Raw genomic sequence first — 21,027 nt, 5'->3', positions numbered from 1 at the left:
AAACAAACAAAGCACTCCTTACAAATCCTAGGAGACACCATAGCCTCTCTGCAGCCTCAGTCTCCCCCCAGGTTGTAGTTTTTGTTAAAAGGAAGATACACTGATGGTTGTCCCATGAACACACCCAGCTTTTAAGACCTCTCTACTGCCTATTGCTGCTGCTCTTCCTGTTGTCTGGAATGTTCTTCCCATTGTGCTTTCCATGGCTGAGAGAGCTCTCCTCTTCATCACTCAACTGGAAATTAAAACACCCACCTCCCCAAGACACACTTTTCCTACATCACCCGACTCTTTCTGACTCTCTTGTGGTCCTTTGTAAGTTCCATTAGCAGCAATGACCACTATCTGAGATGATGGTATATTGGTCTTTAAAATGTATTGACTTTCCCTTGATAATATACATTAATTCCATGCACAGAGACCTCCTGTTTCTCCTGTGCATTTTGCACTTCTTGAATAATTCTTGACACCCTGTAAGCTGTCCATAAGTGTTCACTGAATGAATGGCCCAGTTCCCATGCATTCAGTCAGAAGTTTTCTCAGGATAAATTATTCAGCACAATTTCATTTTTGTTGAAAAAAGTAAACAAAAAAAGTATGTGCATGTCAGGGAAGAAAGGAGGGGAAGGGAGAAAGGGAGGGAAGGAGAGAGAGAGAGAGGCAGAGAGACAGAAATCGAGGCTGACCCTTTACGTTTCCTTTTAATATATTTCCATAATCTGGTGGTGAGGACAAAACTGAAGATACCCTGAAAAGACATGTAGCCAACCAGAGAAATACAGACGGGTGCAGGGGACAGCCATGTTTCGGTCTGTTCTGTTTTCTGGGATGTAAATGACCCCCCTTCAGCTGGTGTATCTGGGCAGTCTGGGTGGCAGAACCAAGTGGGCGGCAAAGCACGTCCGCTTTGGGTCTTTTTACTTCGGGGACCGTGTGTTGCAGAGCCGGAGTGGGGTGTGGGGCTGCAGAATGTGGTGCACACATGAACAACAGCAGAGTCCTCTAAGTTGTTTAGTGAAATGAGAAGAACTGAAGAAATGAGGGTAGATGCCAGGGAAGGGGAGGGAAAAGCTGAAACTGCGCAGGTGCGACCAAACATTTCTGCAGATGGGCCGATTGGGGGAACTACAACGCTCTTGACCTCAGTTTGGAAAAACAGTAAGTTTGGCTCCCGCCTTCAGTCATCATCTCCAAGTCTGTCGCCTCAGGGTCTCTCCTCAAGCTGTCGCGGGAGCTGCCCAGACAGTTTTGATCAAGAAAAAGAGGGAAGAAATCTATAAACATTTAAATACTGAACATCATCAAATGTGTAGTGTAAAAGTTGCATTTAAGTTGGAGCTAGGTGTGTGATAATAAAGAATACTCATACGTAAAGTTCAAGATAAAATGATGGTGTTAGATAACCCTTTTCTAAAAGAAACAAACCCAAGAGAGAGCATGAGTCGAGTTTTATGTCACAGAACATTAAAATTCCGAATGGATTATTCTCAGTCCCCCATTAAAAGTTGTTACAGAAAGCTCTGGGACTGCACTCTAGACTGTTGGGAATTTTCAAGTGCTTAAATCAGTTTCACTGACTCGTTTCTGCCTCTGATCGTCAAGAGATGTCTTACTCTGGTTGAATGAGAATTTACTAACTGGAATTGGTGGTTTACATCATATGCCCTACGTAAGTAGATATGTGCATGAATGTGAAAACACGCATGCAGTATAAATAACTGCTTATCTTTGCTTAACAGATTGAGTCTCCATGCCCTCCTCTTCTGATCAGAGGACGTAGACTCTATGTGATCTCCATGGGTGACGCTTCCTTTCCTAATCTGGTAGCTCTCTCCTTTTCCCCATTGAGTTCCATGCCTGATCTCACACACACACATGCACACACACACATGCACACACACACATGCACATACACACAAGTGCGCACAAACACACATACTGCAATCCTTTCTTATTTCCAGTTTTTAAAAATAGCTTCCTTGAAACCTGTTTTCTACGTAACTTCCTTAAAACAAGGGAAGGACGTGATGGCACACACTTCCAGTCCAAGTATGTGAGTGGTATGAGGAGTATTCTGGGTCTGAGGTTAGCTTGGACTAGTCGTGAGAACCTCTCCCAAAACAAAGCAACAAAAACCAACCAACCAAACAAATGACAAAAGGGCTGGTTTTGTAGCTCATCATTAGAGTATTAGGCACAGGTCTCTCGGTTCTGTGTCAGCACCAAATAAATAAGGCTGTAAATTCTCTTTTCATTGAAAATATGTAGGTAATTTTATAATTTTCCAACAGTGAACTGTTTCGCATGAAGACTCCTTCTCTGTGTGTTCCCCTTCTCTGTAGGAACTAAGCGCTGTTTTAACAATGGCTTAACGTGTTTTTCTCTGCCGTTTGCCGATGGGACTATTCCCTGTTGGGTGGGTTCATGGAAGACCTTGGAAAATTATTTATATCTGGCTGAAAGACAACTTGTCATCTTAGAGGTGTATCAGTGACAAAAGAGGTACTTTTGGGGGTTCTTTTGTGACAGGGATGGGCCATGAAAGTTTGTTTTGTTTGGTTTTTTTTTCTTTTCTTTTTTCTTTTTAAGTGACTTAATATTGAGTTCTATAACATGGCAATAGAAAGGACATTAAAATGCAGTTTTCTGGATGTACTTTCTGCTCATCATGGTAAACTTATTCAGCCATTCACAACTCAAGAGCAGAAAAAGAAATTATTCTGTTCTGAAAACTGTGGAGCTTTTAAATTCATTTGTCAAAACCACAATTTCAATGTTTTTCTCCATATATAACCAAACATTAATATATGTAAATAGGACAAATTTATGCTTTTAGAGTTTAAATAATAACATTCATATGTACAGGCTTGGGAAAGCAACAGTAAATATTATATTACAATATTCCTATTATATATATTTTCCTGCCCTGGATAAGGACATAATTTTTCTATAATTATTTCCATATCTAAACCATATCCCATAGAACAGAGATATTACAAGCTTCTTGTTTTGAATAACCATAGTAGCTAACCAGCGTTAGTTAGACTTTTGCTTAGCAATAGAAATGAATGAGGTTTTTTTTAACATCTTATAATACTACTTGAAATGCTTTTCATATGTTCTGGAAATACATATGGACTTTTGTTGAGATGGTGTAAGTAATTTTGGAGGGCTGGAATTCTGTTGATATATATGGTACAGCTAGAGGAGCAAAAAAATAAAATAACTAGAAATAAAAAACAAACCAAGGAGCTCCCCAAGAGAAATCATAAGATCAGTTAGAATTAAGGACAAAAACAACTCCTACTGAGGCTGAGAGGCAGGCTTGACTGCGGTTGGACTGTAGTGATGAAACCATCAACTTAAACCTCAGTTTCTGCAAATCACTTCATTGTAGCCACATTCGCTGAAACAGTTTTCTCTCTTAACAATCCCCGCTATGGACACGCACACATATGTGTGCATATATGTGCACACACACACATCACTTTTCAGCTGTCTCTCTACATCATGTCCTCTGATGTAAGCTTTCCTGGATCTACAAAATACACATATTTCAGTCAAATATCGAATCTTTCTGCTGATAGGACACCTCTATTTGGAATAAAAGTTCAATGCACCGGTTTTCCATAGTATTTAAATATTGCATGGACAGACTGTTCTGTCTATCTTATCTATTAGTTTGACATAAGGCAATCCCATTAACCAAGTCAGGAGCCAGGACTACATCCTCCAAAAACATCAACCCTGTGTTCCACAATTCCACAGTTTGACTTCCACATCATCACTCTCTGCAGATGGCTTTTCTTTGTCTCTCTCATGTCTACTTGCTGCATTTTTTCCTGTCTCTGCTGAATCATCCCTCATGGCTGCCACTGTGATCCTTAGCTTCAGTCGCTAACACGCCTTCCTGGTTGGCTGTTCTTGCTCAAGCTTACCACCTTCAAATCCATGCTTTACCCCAGCGGCAGAGATTTCTCCACCAAAAACCCAGCCGCACAGAACCTTTACCTTACCAGGGTCATTCTTGTCATTTCCAACCAATGTGACTTTAATTTACCTGCTTGGGATTTCTTATATTCACTCTCCTTCAAGCCCTTCTTCTAGATTTTCTCTTTCTCTTAGAATTCTCTTTCTCTCAAGGAATTACCTGGGATCGCATGTCTTGGTTATAGGTCCAGCTATAAAATCAAAGGTTTCCAATATGGCTAACTTATCACTTTTATTTGCCAACTGTGCTGAGTGCTTCTATTTAATGCCCAATTCTTTATTTATATGAAGTAATGAAAAGTTTCAGTATGAAAATGGCATCAATATAACCTCAGAGAATGCTTTTAAATACAGTAGCTGATGGGGCTTCAGAAGAAAGGCTGTGTAAACTAGCTTCTCTGGGTAGCATTTGAGAACGTGTTTAAGCTACCTCCTGTTGCTTGGTTGAATAGTAGTTAGAATTCCATCTCCTTTGTTAGCAGATGATGCAATAAAAATGACCCCAACCATTCATCTAATAAAACAGTTCATGCAATTAAAAATTTTTAAATAGATTTTGTTTGTGTGTTCCTGTGCTCATGGGTGTGTGCATGCCACAGTGCGTGTGGAAGTCAGAGGACAACTTTGTGGAGTTGATTCTCTCCTTCCACTTTTTAGTGGGTCCCAGGAGCTCACTTCAGGTTGTCAGGCTTGTTCAGAAGGCACCTTCACTCACCCCATGTTATGTTTTGTTTTGTTTTTTTAAAGAGATATTCCTAAGGTTCAAATAGGCACCACTGAATACAAGACATCTTTGCTTGCAATATATACTTTGGAAGATTAACATCCAAGATGGAGTTGTCCTCTGGGAGATTTTCTTAAATTCTACCCCATCCAGCTACTCATGTTATGGGGTAAGTGGAGACAAAGATACATTCATTCAACACGTGCAGAAATGGTGGTCTGTCTAGTGCCTGGCCGCTTTGTTACAGCAAAACTTAGTGTGTTCTGTGTTCATCAAGTTCACATTTCACATTCTCCCAACCATCTCTGCCTCCTCATTCTCAGCTGATGACTTTGCTTTTTGTTTCACTGATAAAAATCTGAAGACAAAATGAACCAAAAGGTCATTTTCTTCCTGAAACCTATCATCCATCAGCCACTCACAGCTGTTTTCCTATTCCACCCTTCACCAGTACTAAGGACCCGCAGCCCTCCCTTCTTGAGCCTCCAGGCTAGACCCTGTGTTTATTTTAGAACCCCAGCCATCCCCAGCTATGTGAACACTCTCTCTTTCCATCAACACTGTCTCCTTACATTTCCTCCAGTTAATGTCCATCAATCATTTTGCAACCATGCTATGGTAGCTCCTTGATCATTACATCTCCATGGTCCCAATTACAGCTTTGCACACTTGCTCTGTCCTCTTATGTTCTCTCAGTCTGTTTTGACACATTCTCTCTCATCTACATACATAACTTTCAATTACCAAAGCAAATATTTTCATTCCACATAACATTTTTGTTGACATCTTGACTTTCACCTAACAGGACTCTTTAGACCTTACACACTCCCCTTTATGCTCAGTTCTTTTCTAGAAGGTTGGGTTGCTCTGGGCCTCAGTTTCAACTTTGAGATCATCTCTTTTCTATTTTCTCCCTGTGCTGCTCTACACTTGGTCCACACATGCCCCATAAGTAAGCTATTGTCTTAAATATCTACACGGGGCTTCCAAAATTAAAATCCCAGAAGTCTTTCACAAGGCCTGGTTCTGTTTATTCAACAGTGCATTTGACATCCATTTGGAAGTCTAATAAGCATCTCAGATTTTACATATCTGGATTCAACTCTTGATATTTCCTCCAAGGCATGCTCCCTCTCCACTGTTCCCAGCCTCCCAGTCCATTTACTCTGGGAACTAAGGTCAAATTTTCTTTCTTTTTCACACTGTTCAACTCACCCAGAATGAGACCCTATTAACTGAAATAAGAAATCCAGTTCCGCTCATCTCTCACCCCACCCCCATTGCTCTTACTCATTTCAGGCTGTATTATTTCCTTTGGAAAATGGTAAGAGGCCCTTGCCTTATCCCCTTGGCTTCTGTTCTGGCTTGTATTTTGTTCTGTTCTGGATAGTCTATTCTCCATCCAAAAGCTTAAGTTATCCTTTAAAAAAACACAATTCAAATAATCTTACTTCCTACTCAAAACTCCCGCATTGGTTGTGCATTTCTTTTAGTATAAAGCCCCAAATCTCAACCCTGGCTATTAAAGTACCATATAATTTAGTATTGGTCGCAATCCTGAAACACACATCCCAACCCATGTCATCATATTAAATGTTTAAATTATGAAAGATCCAAATCCGTAAGATTTATAGTGCTTAAAATCTAAGATCTCTGAAATCATAATCATGAGAGATTACAATGCCAAATTTCAAAATCCCTCAAGCTCTCCAAACCACAACTCTCTCCAAAGGGAAACAGGAAGAAAGGAAAGTCAAGTTCTAGAAAAAGCATTAGCATGTTTAGCTTCACACAGGAGCATCATGCCGGGCAGAACAAATGTATGGAAGCCTGCTAAGGCATGATTTTGAGTGTGTTTTCAGAGAAGAGTACTGTATCCAAATGGCCTGAGGCTTTTAGAAAGACTTTAAAAGGTTCTGGTTAGCTTTACATATTTTTGCTCGACTTATTCCATGAAATTGCATTAGCACAGTGTTGACTTAGTTTGTCTGCGTTGTGCATGTACTATAAAACATCCGTGTTTCCTCAGTAGATGAAGATATGTCCTTTGTGCATTGGCATTTGTAAAACATAAAATGTCTACAGATCTCGGCTCTTTAGGTAACTGCATCAAGGGGCGACCCATTGAGATGTTATTTTTAAGTCTGAGGACTTAAGTTTGGACAGATATACAATATGTTTTGATAGAATCCACTCCCTTGCACCTCCTACCAGGTCACTGCCCACCAAATCTTCCTTCCAACACCACATGCTGTTTGTTGGAACCAAGGAGTCCAGTTGGCTTAGGAGTCACTGTGGAAGAGGGACTAGCAAGACTGTACAAACCAGAGGTTATGAAGGACTACTGAGAAACTCTATTTCCCATGAAGTTTTTGATGGATCTTATGAACTGCTTCACCTTTGAGCATCCATCACAGTATCTCAAATGACCATAGTTAAAAGGCTGGTTACACACAATTACCAACCTTCATGAGATACTTTTACACGTCTTTTTTTTTTTAATCTATATCTTTTTAAAAATTGTGTGCGTGTTCACATCTGTGAATAAATATACACAGGCAGAGGCCATGGGCATTCAGAATCATGTGGCTTCAGAATTATGGCCCCATCTTCCCTCCAAAGTCTCTCTAGTCTAATTTTCTAGTCTTTCTCTGACTCCCTTCTCTCTAGGCATAGGCCCTTTCTCTATTGCCCACATTCATTCACTCCCAGATTTTAACCCCAGACAACACTCTAAATAAAACACTTCTCTCTAATAGGCCTCACTTAACTTAGGCCCTTTCACAAGTATCACCCCCTCAGTGAAATTTACCTCTTGGGTTAGGTAAAATAATAGGCTCCACATGTGTAGAAACTTATACACAGGCTGGAAGTAAATAATAATAAAGGAGAGCTATGTCTGAGGTACACTCCAGAGACTAGACAGTTGATTTTAAGACAGGCAGGGTCTCTAGCTTATTAATGTGGCCCAGTTCTGCAAAAGAGAAAAAGCATTACCAAAGAAGCCACACGGAAGCACGTGGCCAACAGTGTGGACTTTAAAAATGGAAAAGGCCACCAGCCAAAGCATGGGCCAGTGTACAGCCTGGGAAAGTCAAAGAAACAGCTTTCCCCAAGAGCTTCCAGAAGAAACATGGCTCTGCCAAGAACTTGATTTTAACTCAGGGAGGGCAATTTTAGACTCAGACTTTCAGAGCTGTATGGCAATCAATGTGTGTTGCTTAAAGTCTCTCCAGTACGAACTAATGTTCTGTGGCAGTAATAGAAGGCAGTCTGAAATAAATGCTCATGCACATACACACGCACCTGTCCCTCCGCTCCTCCGCTTGCCACTGCTTTTCCTTGCACGCACTACAGAGGCAAGGCCAAGGCTCTCTTTGGGACCACACAGCAGGGGCTAGAAGGCTTGCTTTGGATGATGCCACTAAGGTCTATTTAAAACTCTACTATTCCCCTTAGATGACGCTGTAATAAGTAGATATATGGATGGAGATAAAAGGCAATTTTTAAGTACAAAAGATATTATATTAGGGCAGGGGAGATGACATAGGCATCAGACACAAGAACCTGAGTTCTAACCCGTGTGTGTGTGTGTGTGTGTGTGTGTGTGTGTGTGTGTGTGTTAAAAAGCCAGGCAAGGTGGTATGTGCTTGTAATATCAGCACTGGGGAAACAGGGACAGGAGAATACTTGGGGCTTGCTGGCCAGCCACCATAGCAGGCTTGATGAGTTACTGTCCAGCGAGAGCCCTTGTCTCAAAAAAAAGAGGGAGGAACACCTGAGCAAGAAGACCTGGTGTTGACCTCCAGCTTCCAGAACTCTAATATTGCAGCTATATTTCACTGAGCTGAACTCAGTATATGGGTTCTAGAGCCCAAACTTGGATCCTCATGCTCTCAGGGAAAGCACGGACCAATTGAGACTCTCTACAACCCAGACAGCCATTCACTGCACTCTCCTTCCAGTACTCTTCAAAAGTTATGTACACTGTTTTTAATTTTTTTAATTAACATTAAAACTAAAGTAACTTCTCATATTCATGTTGATTCTTTCTGTTTGTTTTTCTTTTTCATGTTTCTTTGTAGACTTCAATTTTATGATTACACCACATTGACATGGCATTTACTTAGTTGACTGTCATTTTTAGGCTGTTGAAGTTATTTTTCTTGTCTTTCTTCCATACAAGAATGTGTGGTAATCCTAGAACTAAACATATCCTATTGGGAAGTATAAGAAGGAAAACCAGGAAACAGCTGGGATGAAGGAGTCTGAAGTCACCACCTCCTGTAGCCAGGTGGGACTTCCAGTGGAAGGGACACCAACCCAACCATAAAATCGACCCAAATTATTTGTCTTGCCTACAAGAAAGGCAGAGATAAAGATGGAGCAGAGATTGAGGAAATGGTAAACCAATAACTATCCCAACTTGGGACCTTCCCCATGGGAATGAGCCAACCTCTTTCACTATTAATGATACTCTGCTATGCTTGCAGGACCCTAGTGTAACTGTCTTCTGAGGGGCTTTATTCAGCCATTAATGGAAACAGATGACAAGACCCACAGCCAAACAATAGGCCAAGCTTGAGTAGGGGCGGGGGGGGGGAGTTCTTGTGGAAGAGTGGGAGGAAAGACAGAGGGAACCAGAGGGGTAAAGGACAGCCTTACAGAGTAAACTAACCTGGGCCCATGGGGCCTCACAGAGACTGAGACAACAACCAAAGAGCTTGCATGGGCTGGACCGAGACACCCCCACACACACACACATATGTAGCAGATGTGCAGCTTGGTCTCATGTGGGTCCCATAGCAATGGGAATAGAGGCTGTCTCTGACTTTGTTGCCTGCTTTTGGATCCCATTCCCTTAGCTGGACTGCCTTGTCTGGCCTCAGTGGGAGAGAATGCATTTAGTCCTGCTGTGATTTGAGCTGCCAAGATGAGTTGCTACCCCTTGGGCGGCCTCCCCTTTTCTGAGAAGAAGGAGAGGAGAATGGAGGGAGGGACTTGGGGTGGGACTGGAAGGAGAGAAGGGAGGGGGCTGGGATCAGGTTGTAAAGTGATTGAACAAACAAACAAAAAACAATTAAATAAATGGGAAAAAAGAACAAGAAAGAAAGGAAATCACTTCTGAAAGTTATTCTAGGCAGTAAAGAGGCCACAAAACAGACCAAAATGAACTGAAACATGTGTGATGAGAAAGAAGCTGTGGGAAGATATTAATTAAGCAGTGCAGCAAGTGGCTGGCTCATGGTGGAGCCATCTGGCTGAGTTTTGGGAGGTGACAATGGAAGCAGCTGAAATGGAGCCGCAGCCTGATCATTAAGAGTTTCCCTTACTAGGCCTGGGTCGCATGATGGGTCTAGTGTGGGTTATATAGGGTTCTTGAATAAGATTGCTGTAGCAATACTGTGTGCCCTTTTATCTGCTCTCAGTGTGTCCTAGAAACAATGATAAGACTGATAAAGAAGCGGTTACAGTACCAAATGCCAGAGATAAAGAAAAATGAGTCTGAAACTGCTAAGTAAAAGCCTTACAGGAGTCACACTCATTTTGCTATGTAAGATATTGTGCTTGAAGTGAGCACTCAGCTTGGTGACTGTGGATGAGGGACCCCGCCCTCACATTTCACAAACCGCCGAAGTGCAGGTTAGAACATCTCAATGAACAGTGTGTCCCTTCTCAACGCGTGCTCAGCCACAGCTCTGTTCCCAAATACATTCCTGTTGCCAACCTTAAGCTAAAGAAGGTTGAAGATGGTCCCACAGCCTCAGTCTCACTCAGGAGAGTGCCAGGCTGGCACTCATCACTCAAACTAGGTATTTTTACATATTCCAATTTCATTAGATCAGAACCTGCCATAAACTGAAGATGCTAATGCCCCTGTGTTCAAAGCAATGGCTACAGAACCAAATTTGATCATATTAAATATATAGCTTTCTTGTATCCTTTAAGGAGGCTTCTTTCCCTCTACAGTTTAAACATTTGTCGTCATGCTACTTACAGGAACATTCATTCACTCTTGTGTACCTTCATGGATTTTGACAGTTACATTTAGTCAAATATGCACCACAATCCCCAGGCTGCAGAAAGTTCCACCAGACTGCCCCAATTGCCCCCACTGGCCCTTTACAGTCACCTCCTCCCCTTTGGAATGTGCAACAAGCATTTCAAGAGTGCCCCAGTTCTGTAATGGATTCCTCATCTTTACAAAAATAATCCGAAGGGTGAATGATGACCTGGGCAATATCTGTAGATCTAGAAATGTTTCTCATCTTGACAGACCTCTGGGGTGCTACACTTAGCATCAGAGATCCCAGTTCCGGCCTTTCTGTGTGGCTAAGATTGAGCTGCACCACCCTCTCCCCCCAGACTGTCTGGTGACATTCATCTGAGATCTGTCCATGTGCACTTCATAATGATGCAGAACCGGCGTAAGAGGTAGAGGTTTTGAATATAAACCACAATTGAATCACAGTTTGCTTCCCTATCTCAGATCTCCTTAGAGTATGGCCTACAACTGCCATCACTTCTAATCTAGCTCAGGACTTGTTACGCAGATACACCTTGTACGCAGCTACACACGTTTTTGGTAAACGTGCTGAAACTGAATTTTGAAAAAATTAGACATTTTCATTAAAAGTACTAAACATGTTTGTTGGATAAAAGACGAATGGATGCTTCTAATGAAACCAATGTTAGCTTTATGAATCTTCCACAAAGATCTATGTTTGTGTAACCAGACAGTATCAGGTGAGCAAACCTGAGCAGACCTGGACACGGTGCTGGTCATGCTCCTCATCTTCATCGCGAACGCAGGACTCTCTCCACGGGGCTGCTGCAAATGCACGCCTCAGCCAGTCAGCCTGAATGTCAAAGTGCAGTTTTCCTCTTTCAGAATAATTTCAAGACTATTTTCAGTATTTCTTTCAGAACACTGCGTCTGTTGCCTGGAGTATTCTTGCCAGGAACCTGGAAGCCTGTTCCCTCACACAGACTTCCAGCTTCTTGAAAGAATTTTGCAGATTAAGCAACAGGCGCCTCGTGTTCCTACTCCTCAGCTAGCCGTGGAGCAGATCTGTTTCCCATTTCTCCTCAGAGTTTCAAGGGCTTCCTCTTTCTAATTGCTTCCTCCCTCCCTCTCCCCTGGTTGCTAAGCGCTGTGGAGTCCACTGCCTCCTCCCTTCTCCTATCAGGACCCAGTTTTGTTGGTTGTGTGGCAGTCTGAGCCAATGGGGATTCCTTTAGGAATGGCTGGTGGGTGTCTCTATGAGGCCAGCGTATTTGGGTGCGGTAGCCATCAGGGATTGCTCACAGGGAACACAGTGTCACCTGATCAAGTGTTGGTCCGTCAGATTGGCACATGGCTAGTGACATTTCTGCGTACGCATTCATAAACGTATCGTCTTCCACGTGCACACATACATTCATCTGTCTATATTGGTGAGTAGCAAAATTTCACTCTATTTGGTGTTGGGACGCAAACTCAAGGCCTTGTCCATGTTAAGAAATCTCTCTGCCAATCAGATATATATCCCTCGTCCCACTGTCCTCATCCTCATGCAGTTCACCCTTATCGTCATCAATTTGCCGTGCCCGGCATCGGTCTGAGGGCTTTTCACATGCTAGGCAAGCATTCTACCGCCCAGTTCTATCACCACCCTCCCTCTGCTTTCCGTTTGAAAGCTGAGTCTCATCTCACTCACTTGTCCCCGCTGTAACTGGACTCACTGCGTTGCCCGTGCAGGAGTTGTCGGCATTCTGACCTCACCCTTGCACGCAGCCGGAGGGCCCTGTCTGCACCAGCACCCTTGGCGCCCTTGTGGACCCTTCAAAGGAGGTCATCACCCCAGCCCCTCCTCCGTCTTCTTCACCGGAAACCAGCTTTCTGCTCTCCCTGAGTCCTTTCACATTCATGTTCTTCTTGCTGCCATTTGTGTTAGCAGCTCTGACCTATATTTCCCTTTCCCTTTGTCCCTGAACAAAACATGAGTCCCCCACCCAACCTATACGGGAGTGGAGGGAGGGGGCGGCTGGAGAAGCAAGGCTCTGTCGCCAACATATTTCTCACCTCTGCAAGGAAACCGGCACTATCACAAAACCAGCCAGTCGGGGGCCCACAGCCACACAGATGCTGAGTGATGCTTATTTTATGGGCTCCAGCAACATGGAAGAAAACGGGTCCCACAAAACAAGGGGTTTCATTTTCCAATCCAAACCCCGGCCAAAATCTTGCCGTTCTGGAACGCTGAAAGGCCCTGACCAAATTTCCTAACATCTCGTGCTTTTCGTTTTCTCTTTTCCACAAAGCTACTACATTACGGCAAATTCTAGAAGTCTTTCTCCGGGGCTTACCCCAGTGGTACCTCCCACCTCTTCCGGTTCCGTCTCTCACGTGGGTCCCAGCCGACTAACTCTGTATTTACTACTGCTGAGACAATTGTTACCATACAAGAGCCTGTGCCGTTAGCCTTCTCCTCCAAGCGTGCCACTTGAGAATCAAAAACCGTCAGATTTTTCCTGCATGGTGCTGGTTACAGTGGTCGACCATTTACCCTTTCATAACTGAAAATCTCTATTTTATACATCCCATCCTTTACCGGAAGGATCCTATTCTACCCGTCGTTATGACATCCACACATTGCCTTGGAAAGGGGCGGGAAAAGGAGAACTGAGCCTTGGATCTTCATATGCACGTGACAGATGGGAGGTTTTAAGCTCTGTGTGACAGGGGTGAGTTCACAGGCAAAAGTGAAAGAAATCGATTCAGCAAACAGGAGGAATTTTTCCCATTGAAGTATGAGGGTAACCGAGGGGGGAAGAGTGAGGCGATTCTTTGGAACTTGATTTTGTACAGAGCAGGGAAATTATCTGCTCTTTGCACCTCCCCCATCGCCATATGCTTCCTTTAAAACCCTCTCTTTCTGGACTTGAAAGGACCAGAATTTGATGGCATTCATGCGTTTGAAGTCCTGGGCTATTGGAAACTTCCTCTAGTTTTGTATTTATCGCATGATATAGTGAAAAAAAATAAAATCCAAGTTGATTGATAAGGTTAAAAATAAAATCATGATCAGTTAACAAAAAGAATTAAGTTAGCAGGTAACTTTTTTAAGGGGGAAGTTGGTCTTAAGCTAAGGTAGGTTCTGAGACGAAATGATATGACGAGCTACTTAATGGGTTACACCAGCAAAACATTAAATGTTACACATCCCAGGGCTGGGATAAGGTGAAACAAAATCAGATTTTCTTGGTATCTTGCCTTGAGATGTAGCAAGAAAAGCAAACAGCGTGAAAGACAAGGCTGGTGGGTAGTGTTACAGAGGACCACTGGCAACACAGCACACATGCGCGCCTGACACTTTACACACAGCTCCGAGGATGCCTCCTTGCTTGCTTGTGTCCCTAAGCCACAGTCCCATTTTCTAAAGAAAAGGCATTGTCTTCCTCTCCCCAGGAAAACTCATTAGGGACCCTAAGAAAAGATTCAGTGGGAACTTAAACAAACCAGGGCCACTGCAACCCATAATTTCCATCAAAACAACCTCTGCTTTCTCCAAGAGCTTTGTCAAAATTGTTTCTTAGCTGTTTGGCCTCTCAGAGGAAGACAACATTTACACTGGGATTCACAGATCCAACTGTGGTGGGCAGGTGAGGGTGAGATGGAGTTAAGGGGGGGGGGGCACAGTGCTTCTCGGGCTCCATGGACCCACTAGAGATCCTGATCTCTGACTCTGAGAAGACCCGCATCCTCCCCAAAAGCAGCCTGCGTCTGCTGCTGTGCCATCATGTGGTCTCTGCCATAACTTTGGGATATGAGTCTAGATTCACAAAATGAATATTATGTGGTTGTTTCATGTAAGAGGTTAGGAATAACGAACATGAGCAAAGAAGGGTTGCTCTGCAGTAGTGATCAGCCAGGCTCACGTTTCTACAACGCTGACCGTGACACCAGGAGTCAGGGACGCCTGTTGCCACCTTTCAGCCTGGATTCTCACACTCTCCTTTGCTCACAATGTCGATGTTCAAGTAGAAGGCAGCTCTGTGGGCTCTTAGGTCCCATGTTTGCTTTCAGAGCTTTGCATCAAATCACAGCTACCGCCAGTTCTTCTCTACCTGGTCACGTGGATAGAGTAACTGGACAGATTATGTATGGCGTATCAGCACCTACTCAGGAACACATGCTTGAGCCTGGGCTTCTGGCTCCCCACTCATTTCTCCCCAATACTTCACATAGGAAAAAAAAAAACTGTTTCTGGACTCACAGTACCCCCTCTTGGCTGACACGGGGATTTTTTTTTTCTTTCCCAGAGACTTCTATCTTCTTTTTCAGTGAGAAGTCTCTCTTTCATAGCTCACTGAAGCATTAATTTCTGCCTGAACCCTTCATTTCTCTCAAACTCTGCAGCCTTTCCTGTCTCGGTGCTTTTGAGAATTTAATAACCGTCTTGGAGCTGAGGAGATAGCTTGGTCAATAGAGTGCTGGCTGCAGAAGTACTCAGGTGTGAGTTAGACCCTCAGGCACACAAGAGCACTCCCAGCACTGTGAAGACAGAAAGAGGAGGATCCCTGAGGCTCCCTGTCAGGGAGAAGAGTCAAATTTGGGGGCTCAGGGTCCAATGAAGACATTAACTCAAATATATTAAGGTGGCAAGAGATTGAAGAAGATACTCAAGAGTCAGTTTCTGGTCTACAGACATACACAAACACCTGCTCCCATTCGCGAGCGCGCATACACACATACACACATACACACACACACACACACACACACACACACACACCAAAGCTGAAATCCTGCATACATTTATAAAACATAACCCCAATGCCTGAGTGCTGGCACACCCTGCTATGTTCTTCAGAACGGTACCAAGAGGCCAGGTACCCCTTTACCATTCTCCAAGTAACAAAGGTCTTTTCTTGATAGTATTTTCCTACTTGGGTAATTGCCAAAATTGCCCTAGCTTGTCCCCTTCTGTCCTGTTGCAAATATAAGTACAGCCACAATATGGGATAAGTGCATTCTTGTGGGCCATTCTGGAAATCCAAACACAAGCTTTCAGCATTAGTTTGCTAAAGAAAAGTGAACACAAAGCCCCAAACAATTGTTTCAGAGCAAATGTTGGAAAATGTTAACTACTGTAATTTAACATGGAAAGTTTTGGCTGGAGAATTTAAAAGTCAGTTTGCTGCCTAGATTCTGTGGCTTTTATCTATTGAACCATCAACTGAGATTAGCTCTTACGAAGATAGTCAGGTATAACTTGTCTAGGCAGACATCAGTTCTTCTTTAAGCAAATGAAAAGAAAGTGGTAACTACATCCTGATTTCATGTATTATAGAATGTACTAGAAAGTTAATAAATTCATTTGTATGATTAGACACAGCTACTTAGTGAAAAAAAATCAATCATTTCAACAACTAAATGCTTTCTTTCTTGACTGTAAATTCAAAGAGTACAATGATTTCCATCTTTATGTTTCAAGGTCCAGATTTAAATTACCTTTTAAAAACATAGATTGGTAGCTGGAGAGTTGGCTGAGTCGTTAGCTCTTCTTCCAGAGGAAGTGAGTTCAGATCCCAGCACCCACAGCATTTGACTCACAGCCCACACGACTCCAGCTTCAGGTAATCCAATACCTTCTTCTTGCCTCCATCGGCAGCCATACCCATGGAGCATACACAAGCAGATGCACACAGAGATAAATAAAAATAAGCCTGAAAAAAGCAACTTGGGCTCAGATAATTAAAATGGCATTGATTTCATGCTTATATAATCAAATCTTAGATGAAGTCTTTGTGTGTGCCTGTGTGCATGACATATGCATGTGTGCACATGTGTGGGCAGATGTACTTGCCCAAGTAGCGTATGTAGAAGACAGAGTTTGAGGATATATCTTCTCCCATCACTCTCTGCCTTATTGTTTGAGGTGAGGCAACCTGGAGCTCACAGTGTTTCAGCTAAGGTCAGCTGACTAGAAAGCACCTTAAACCCTCCTGTGCACCACCCACCCAAGTGTTGAGGTCCTAGGCACATCCCAGCCCGACCAGCTGTGGTATGGTGCTGTGGTTCAAACTCCAGTCCTCATGTTGTACAGCAGGCACGTTCACCCACCCAGCCATCTTTCCAGCCCCAGAAGTTTCTCGTAAACTAGAGATCAGTAAGGAGCTAAAAACTTCATTGTTCTGTTGACAAAAGATTTAAAATTTCCAGTTGCTAAACTTGAGTGCAATAAGTAAAGGCATACAAATCTGGCATTAAATGACTGAATTATTTAATGAGATGACAAATAAGATATTGTGACCATAGATGGGCACGGAAATATAATTTACAAAATTATTTCACAAAACATTTTCTAATTGGGTCATGATTCAAGGTAAGGACTGTATAATTTTTTTTCTTTAAAATGATATCCATATTCATAGTACCAGAATTATTTTCCTTCTCAACATAAATGATACAGATTAAAGTCATGAGTATATACCACCTAACCAATTTCATCAAAATTCTGTGAAAATGGACATTTACATAAATTCTAGATGCACAATATCTGTGCATCTAGATAACCACAAGACCACAGGAAAGCAAGAATGACGTCATTAAAAGGCTATGCCTTGGACAAGGTGTTTTAAACCACTGCCCATCACACTCTGTCGTTTGATCTGACATATTTGCATCTTTGAAAAGAGAAATTTTGTCTACGGCCATACCACCCTGAACGTGCCCGATCTCGTCTGAAAAGAGAAATTTATTCTCATATAATATCTATCATTTGAATGCTAACATTTGGGCGGTACAAGCTAAAACACTGAGTGATAATGTTTTCAAAACACTACTTTTAAATTATTTTCTTAGGACCCAAAGGAGGGGGGGTAAGCAGCAGACGAAACATAACCAGACTGAATTGTTTAAAATGCATTTTCCCTTTAATTAAATAAGAAACATCTGTCTAGGGATTTTGGAAATGAATGTAATCCATCCACACTCTTGCCTGTAGTATTTTGCATCCCATGTCCAATATTTTGAAAGATTTTTTTTTTTCTGTTAGGAATTAGAATGGCGAGCACCCCAGATTCAGTTTGGATCTACTGTAGCGGAAGTCTTCACTCTGGACTTGGGAAGTTGAGAACTGCAAAAGCTCCCAAGTGAGCCTTTTTCCAGTTCTGCATGTGAGGAACAACCCAATTCTCTCTACAGCCCAGGGAAGGTTTTAAGGCTCCCTGGCTGACCTTGAACTCACAGAGAACAGCCAGCATCTGCCAATTAAGTGCTAGGATTAAAAAGGTATGTGTCTAAATGGTGGGACCTGGAAAGGATCATCCTGAGTGAGCTGTCCCAGAAGCAGAAAGACACACATGGTATATACTCACTCATACAGATATATAATATAGGATAAACCTACTAAAATCTGTACATCTAAAGAAACTAATCAAGAGAGAGGACCCTGACTAAAATGCTCAATCCCCATCCTGAAAGGCAAAGAGGATGGACATCAGAAGAAGAAGAAAACAGGAAACAAGCTAGGAACCTGCCACAGAGGGCCTCTGAAAGGCTCTGCCCTGCAGATGCTGAGACTTATGGCCAACTGTTGGGCAGAGTGAATGGAATCTTATGTAAGAAATGGGAAATAAGTAAGATCTGGAGAGGACAGGAACTCCACAAGGAGAGCAACAGAACCAGAAAATTTGAACACAGGGGTCTTCTCAGAGACTCATACTCCAACCAAGGACTATGCATGGAGATAACCTAGAACCCCTGCACAGATGTAGCCCATGGCAGTTCAGTGTCCAAGTGGATTACATAGTAACGGGAAGAGGAACTGTCTCTGACATGAACTGACTGGCCTGCTCTTTGATCACCTCCCCCTGAGGGGGGAGCAACCTTACCAGGCCACAGAAGATGACAATGCAGCCACTCCTGATGTGATCTGATAGACTAAGATCAGAAGGAAGGAGAGGAGGACCTCCCCTATCAGTGGACTTGGAGAGGGACATACATGAAGAAGAGGGTGGGAGGGTGGGATCGGGAGGGGAGGAGGGAGGGGCTTATGGGAGGATACAAAGTGAATAAAGCGTAATTAATAAAAGTTAAAAAAAAAAAGGTGTATGTCCCATAGGTTGCAATGTCCTAGCCCTTCCAAGCACCCACTCCCCCTAGCGCTCACCTCTGAGCAGTAGGGGAACAGAAGTTGCCAGATGCACCGAAACACTCAGACTTACTTTAGGAGGGGAAAGAGAAAGCAAAGCAGCCACCAGGGATGGGTTTAGGGGGAAGGGGTTCGGCTCGGGTTCTTTTTAACAGTGCCGAACATCGTCACTTACTGGTGGTGTCAAACGGTATCTGCTTGCACTGCGCAGACCTCTCTAGGGGCCACGGACAGTAGTAGACGGCTCCCCCTTCTATGATGTCCGGTTGACTGGTGTTGGCCTTGGGCGCCCCCACCAAGACACTGGCTCTGCAAAACGGTTGGAGAGAGTCACTCCTGAGGGATCATAAACCTGGGCGCTCAGCCTGTGGAAGCGCGCCCACCGAACTGCTGCGGGGTGGTGGGCGCAAACACCCTTACTGTGGGAAGACTGCCGAACTTTATGCCCTCCTTGCAAGCCTGTGAGCATCAGAAACCTGATTTTGGAAGAGGCTGCTAATGGCTCTGAGTGTCTAGGGGGAGGTGGGTGGTGACAGTGGTGGAGAAGGCAAGGACAGATCCAGACTGCCTGCACCCTAAGGCGCTTGCACCCTGCCCTTAGTTGCCACAAGCTCAAGCTCGGTAGGAACACTCTGTCGTGGTCCTTATTTTTACACCGGCACGAGTCTGTCCGGTCCCACTCTCCTCTTTGTATGATGCTCCTGTCTCTGAATCCGGACTTATACACAAGTGGAGTATCTCCAATTCCAGGGTCCCGGGGCACATAGATCTAGCATAAGCCAGGAAAGAAAGAGACTGGTGTTAGGCAGAGAGCAGAATCCGACCCCGAGGGGGCAATTGGCTGGAATCTCAGACACCCTTTCCTCCTGGCTGCGGGGACCACTGAGGGACAGGGACGGGACTGGAGCGCGCTACCAAACCAACCCAGCGACTTACGTGCGCGCATCAGGGATGTAGAAATCCAGCGAGTAGCCGAAATAGCTGCCCTCGGGGCCAGTGTACACCGTGAGCCTGTCCACGTCCAGGTTGAACGCCAGCGATGCGGGGGACCACAGCATCCCCAGCGCGGCCGAGACGCAGCAGAGACGCGCGAAAGGAGGAGCCCGGCTCCCGGGGGGACGGCTGTGGACTCCCACAGACATCGCAGTACGGCCCAAACGCTGCTCACCCGGGATGGGGAACCGTGGAGCCCGGAAGAAAAGGCCGGATGCTCCCCAGAGGCCGGCGTCCCGGGTCGGTGAGCTCGGCGCGTCCACGGTGACAGTCCTCGCGTCCTGTGCGGCCCGCCGACCCGTCTGCTCTGGGCTTGCAGCAGCGGATCCCGTGCTTGACCCTCTCGGTGGCGGGCTGGGGCGGGCGCGCTCTCGGCGCCCTCTAGTGGCGGGTCCCCAGGCTGCGGGCCGGAGCTGGCGGTCCAGGACAGCTGGACTTCTGTTGTGCCTGCTGGATTTCTACAGCAGTTAAGATCTTAGGGACCATCTAAATCTCACGGGTGTCACCTCCAGCCATTTGTTTTGGGGAAGCGGTGTTCCACACGGGACGAGAATTTACTAGTTTCTCACAACTTGGAGGCTCGGATGGAAGCATGCCAAAGTGTATCCCACCTCTAGAAAAGAGGTGTGTCACCTCTACCCTTGAGAGATTTTTAGGATCAATGAGTTTCTTCCTCTATGACTGGGATTTGAAACTGAAATGTAACAACCCTCTTTTTCTCCTATTGTGCTGACATACTAATAAAGAAATCCTGTAGATTTTCTCCAGACTTTCTCAAAGGCATTTCAGGCACATTGTATGACTTGGTAGTAAAGCAAATGATGAAGAACGGCAAAGTCGCAGTTTAAGAAAGCAGGGTTTGGGTGTGAGTGTTGGAAACAACAGAAACTCTACCCCACGTGCATTAACTGTTGATCTTTTGAGGAACTTGAAGGTGAAAAGAGGAGAAGAGAAATGTGGTATAGATGTGGCTTTGTTTCCAGAACATAGACAAGTGATAAAACAGCGTGAAGCTGGGGTCACACAGAATTTAAGAGTGAGGAAAGAAACGTGGGATGTGGTGACATATACCTGAAGTTCTAACACTAGTGGAGGTTTTTTGTTCATAGGAGGATCTTGAGTTCAAGGACAGCCTGGGCCAAGCTAGCAAGTTCAAGGCCTGCCAGAGTTGACTGTGTT

General features: G+C 44.1%; 1 protein-coding gene across 3 annotated transcripts in view; it reads right to left on the bottom strand.

Moving 5' to 3' along the window:
• The window catches only part of Itga8 (integrin subunit alpha 8), a 182,653-nt gene extending 162,484 nt beyond the window's left edge, over nucleotides 1–20,169 (bottom strand). The window contains exons 1-2 of one of the 3 annotated variants that reach the window (XM_060372339.1): nucleotides 19,792–20,169; nucleotides 19,031–19,164 (exon numbers count right to left, since the gene is read on the bottom strand). In XM_060372339.1, the coding sequence (XP_060228322.1) occupies nucleotides 19,031–19,164; nucleotides 19,792–19,997 (340 nt within the window). In that variant the 5' untranslated portion in view covers nucleotides 19,998–20,169. The remainder of the gene's footprint in view (nucleotides 1–19,030; nucleotides 19,165–19,791) is intronic. The other 2 variants (XM_021657791.2, XM_060372338.1) reach the window with 2 other exon arrangements.
• Nucleotides 20,170–21,027: the final 858 nt, after the last annotated feature.

Source organism: Meriones unguiculatus, chromosome 19, assembly GCF_030254825.1.
Source record: "Meriones unguiculatus strain TT.TT164.6M chromosome 19, Bangor_MerUng_6.1, whole genome shotgun sequence".
Classification (NCBI taxonomy): Eukaryota; Metazoa; Chordata; class Mammalia; order Rodentia; family Muridae; genus Meriones; species Meriones unguiculatus.
Note: the sequence above shows the minus strand (reverse complement) of the source record. Positions and strands in the feature narration are given on the sequence as shown.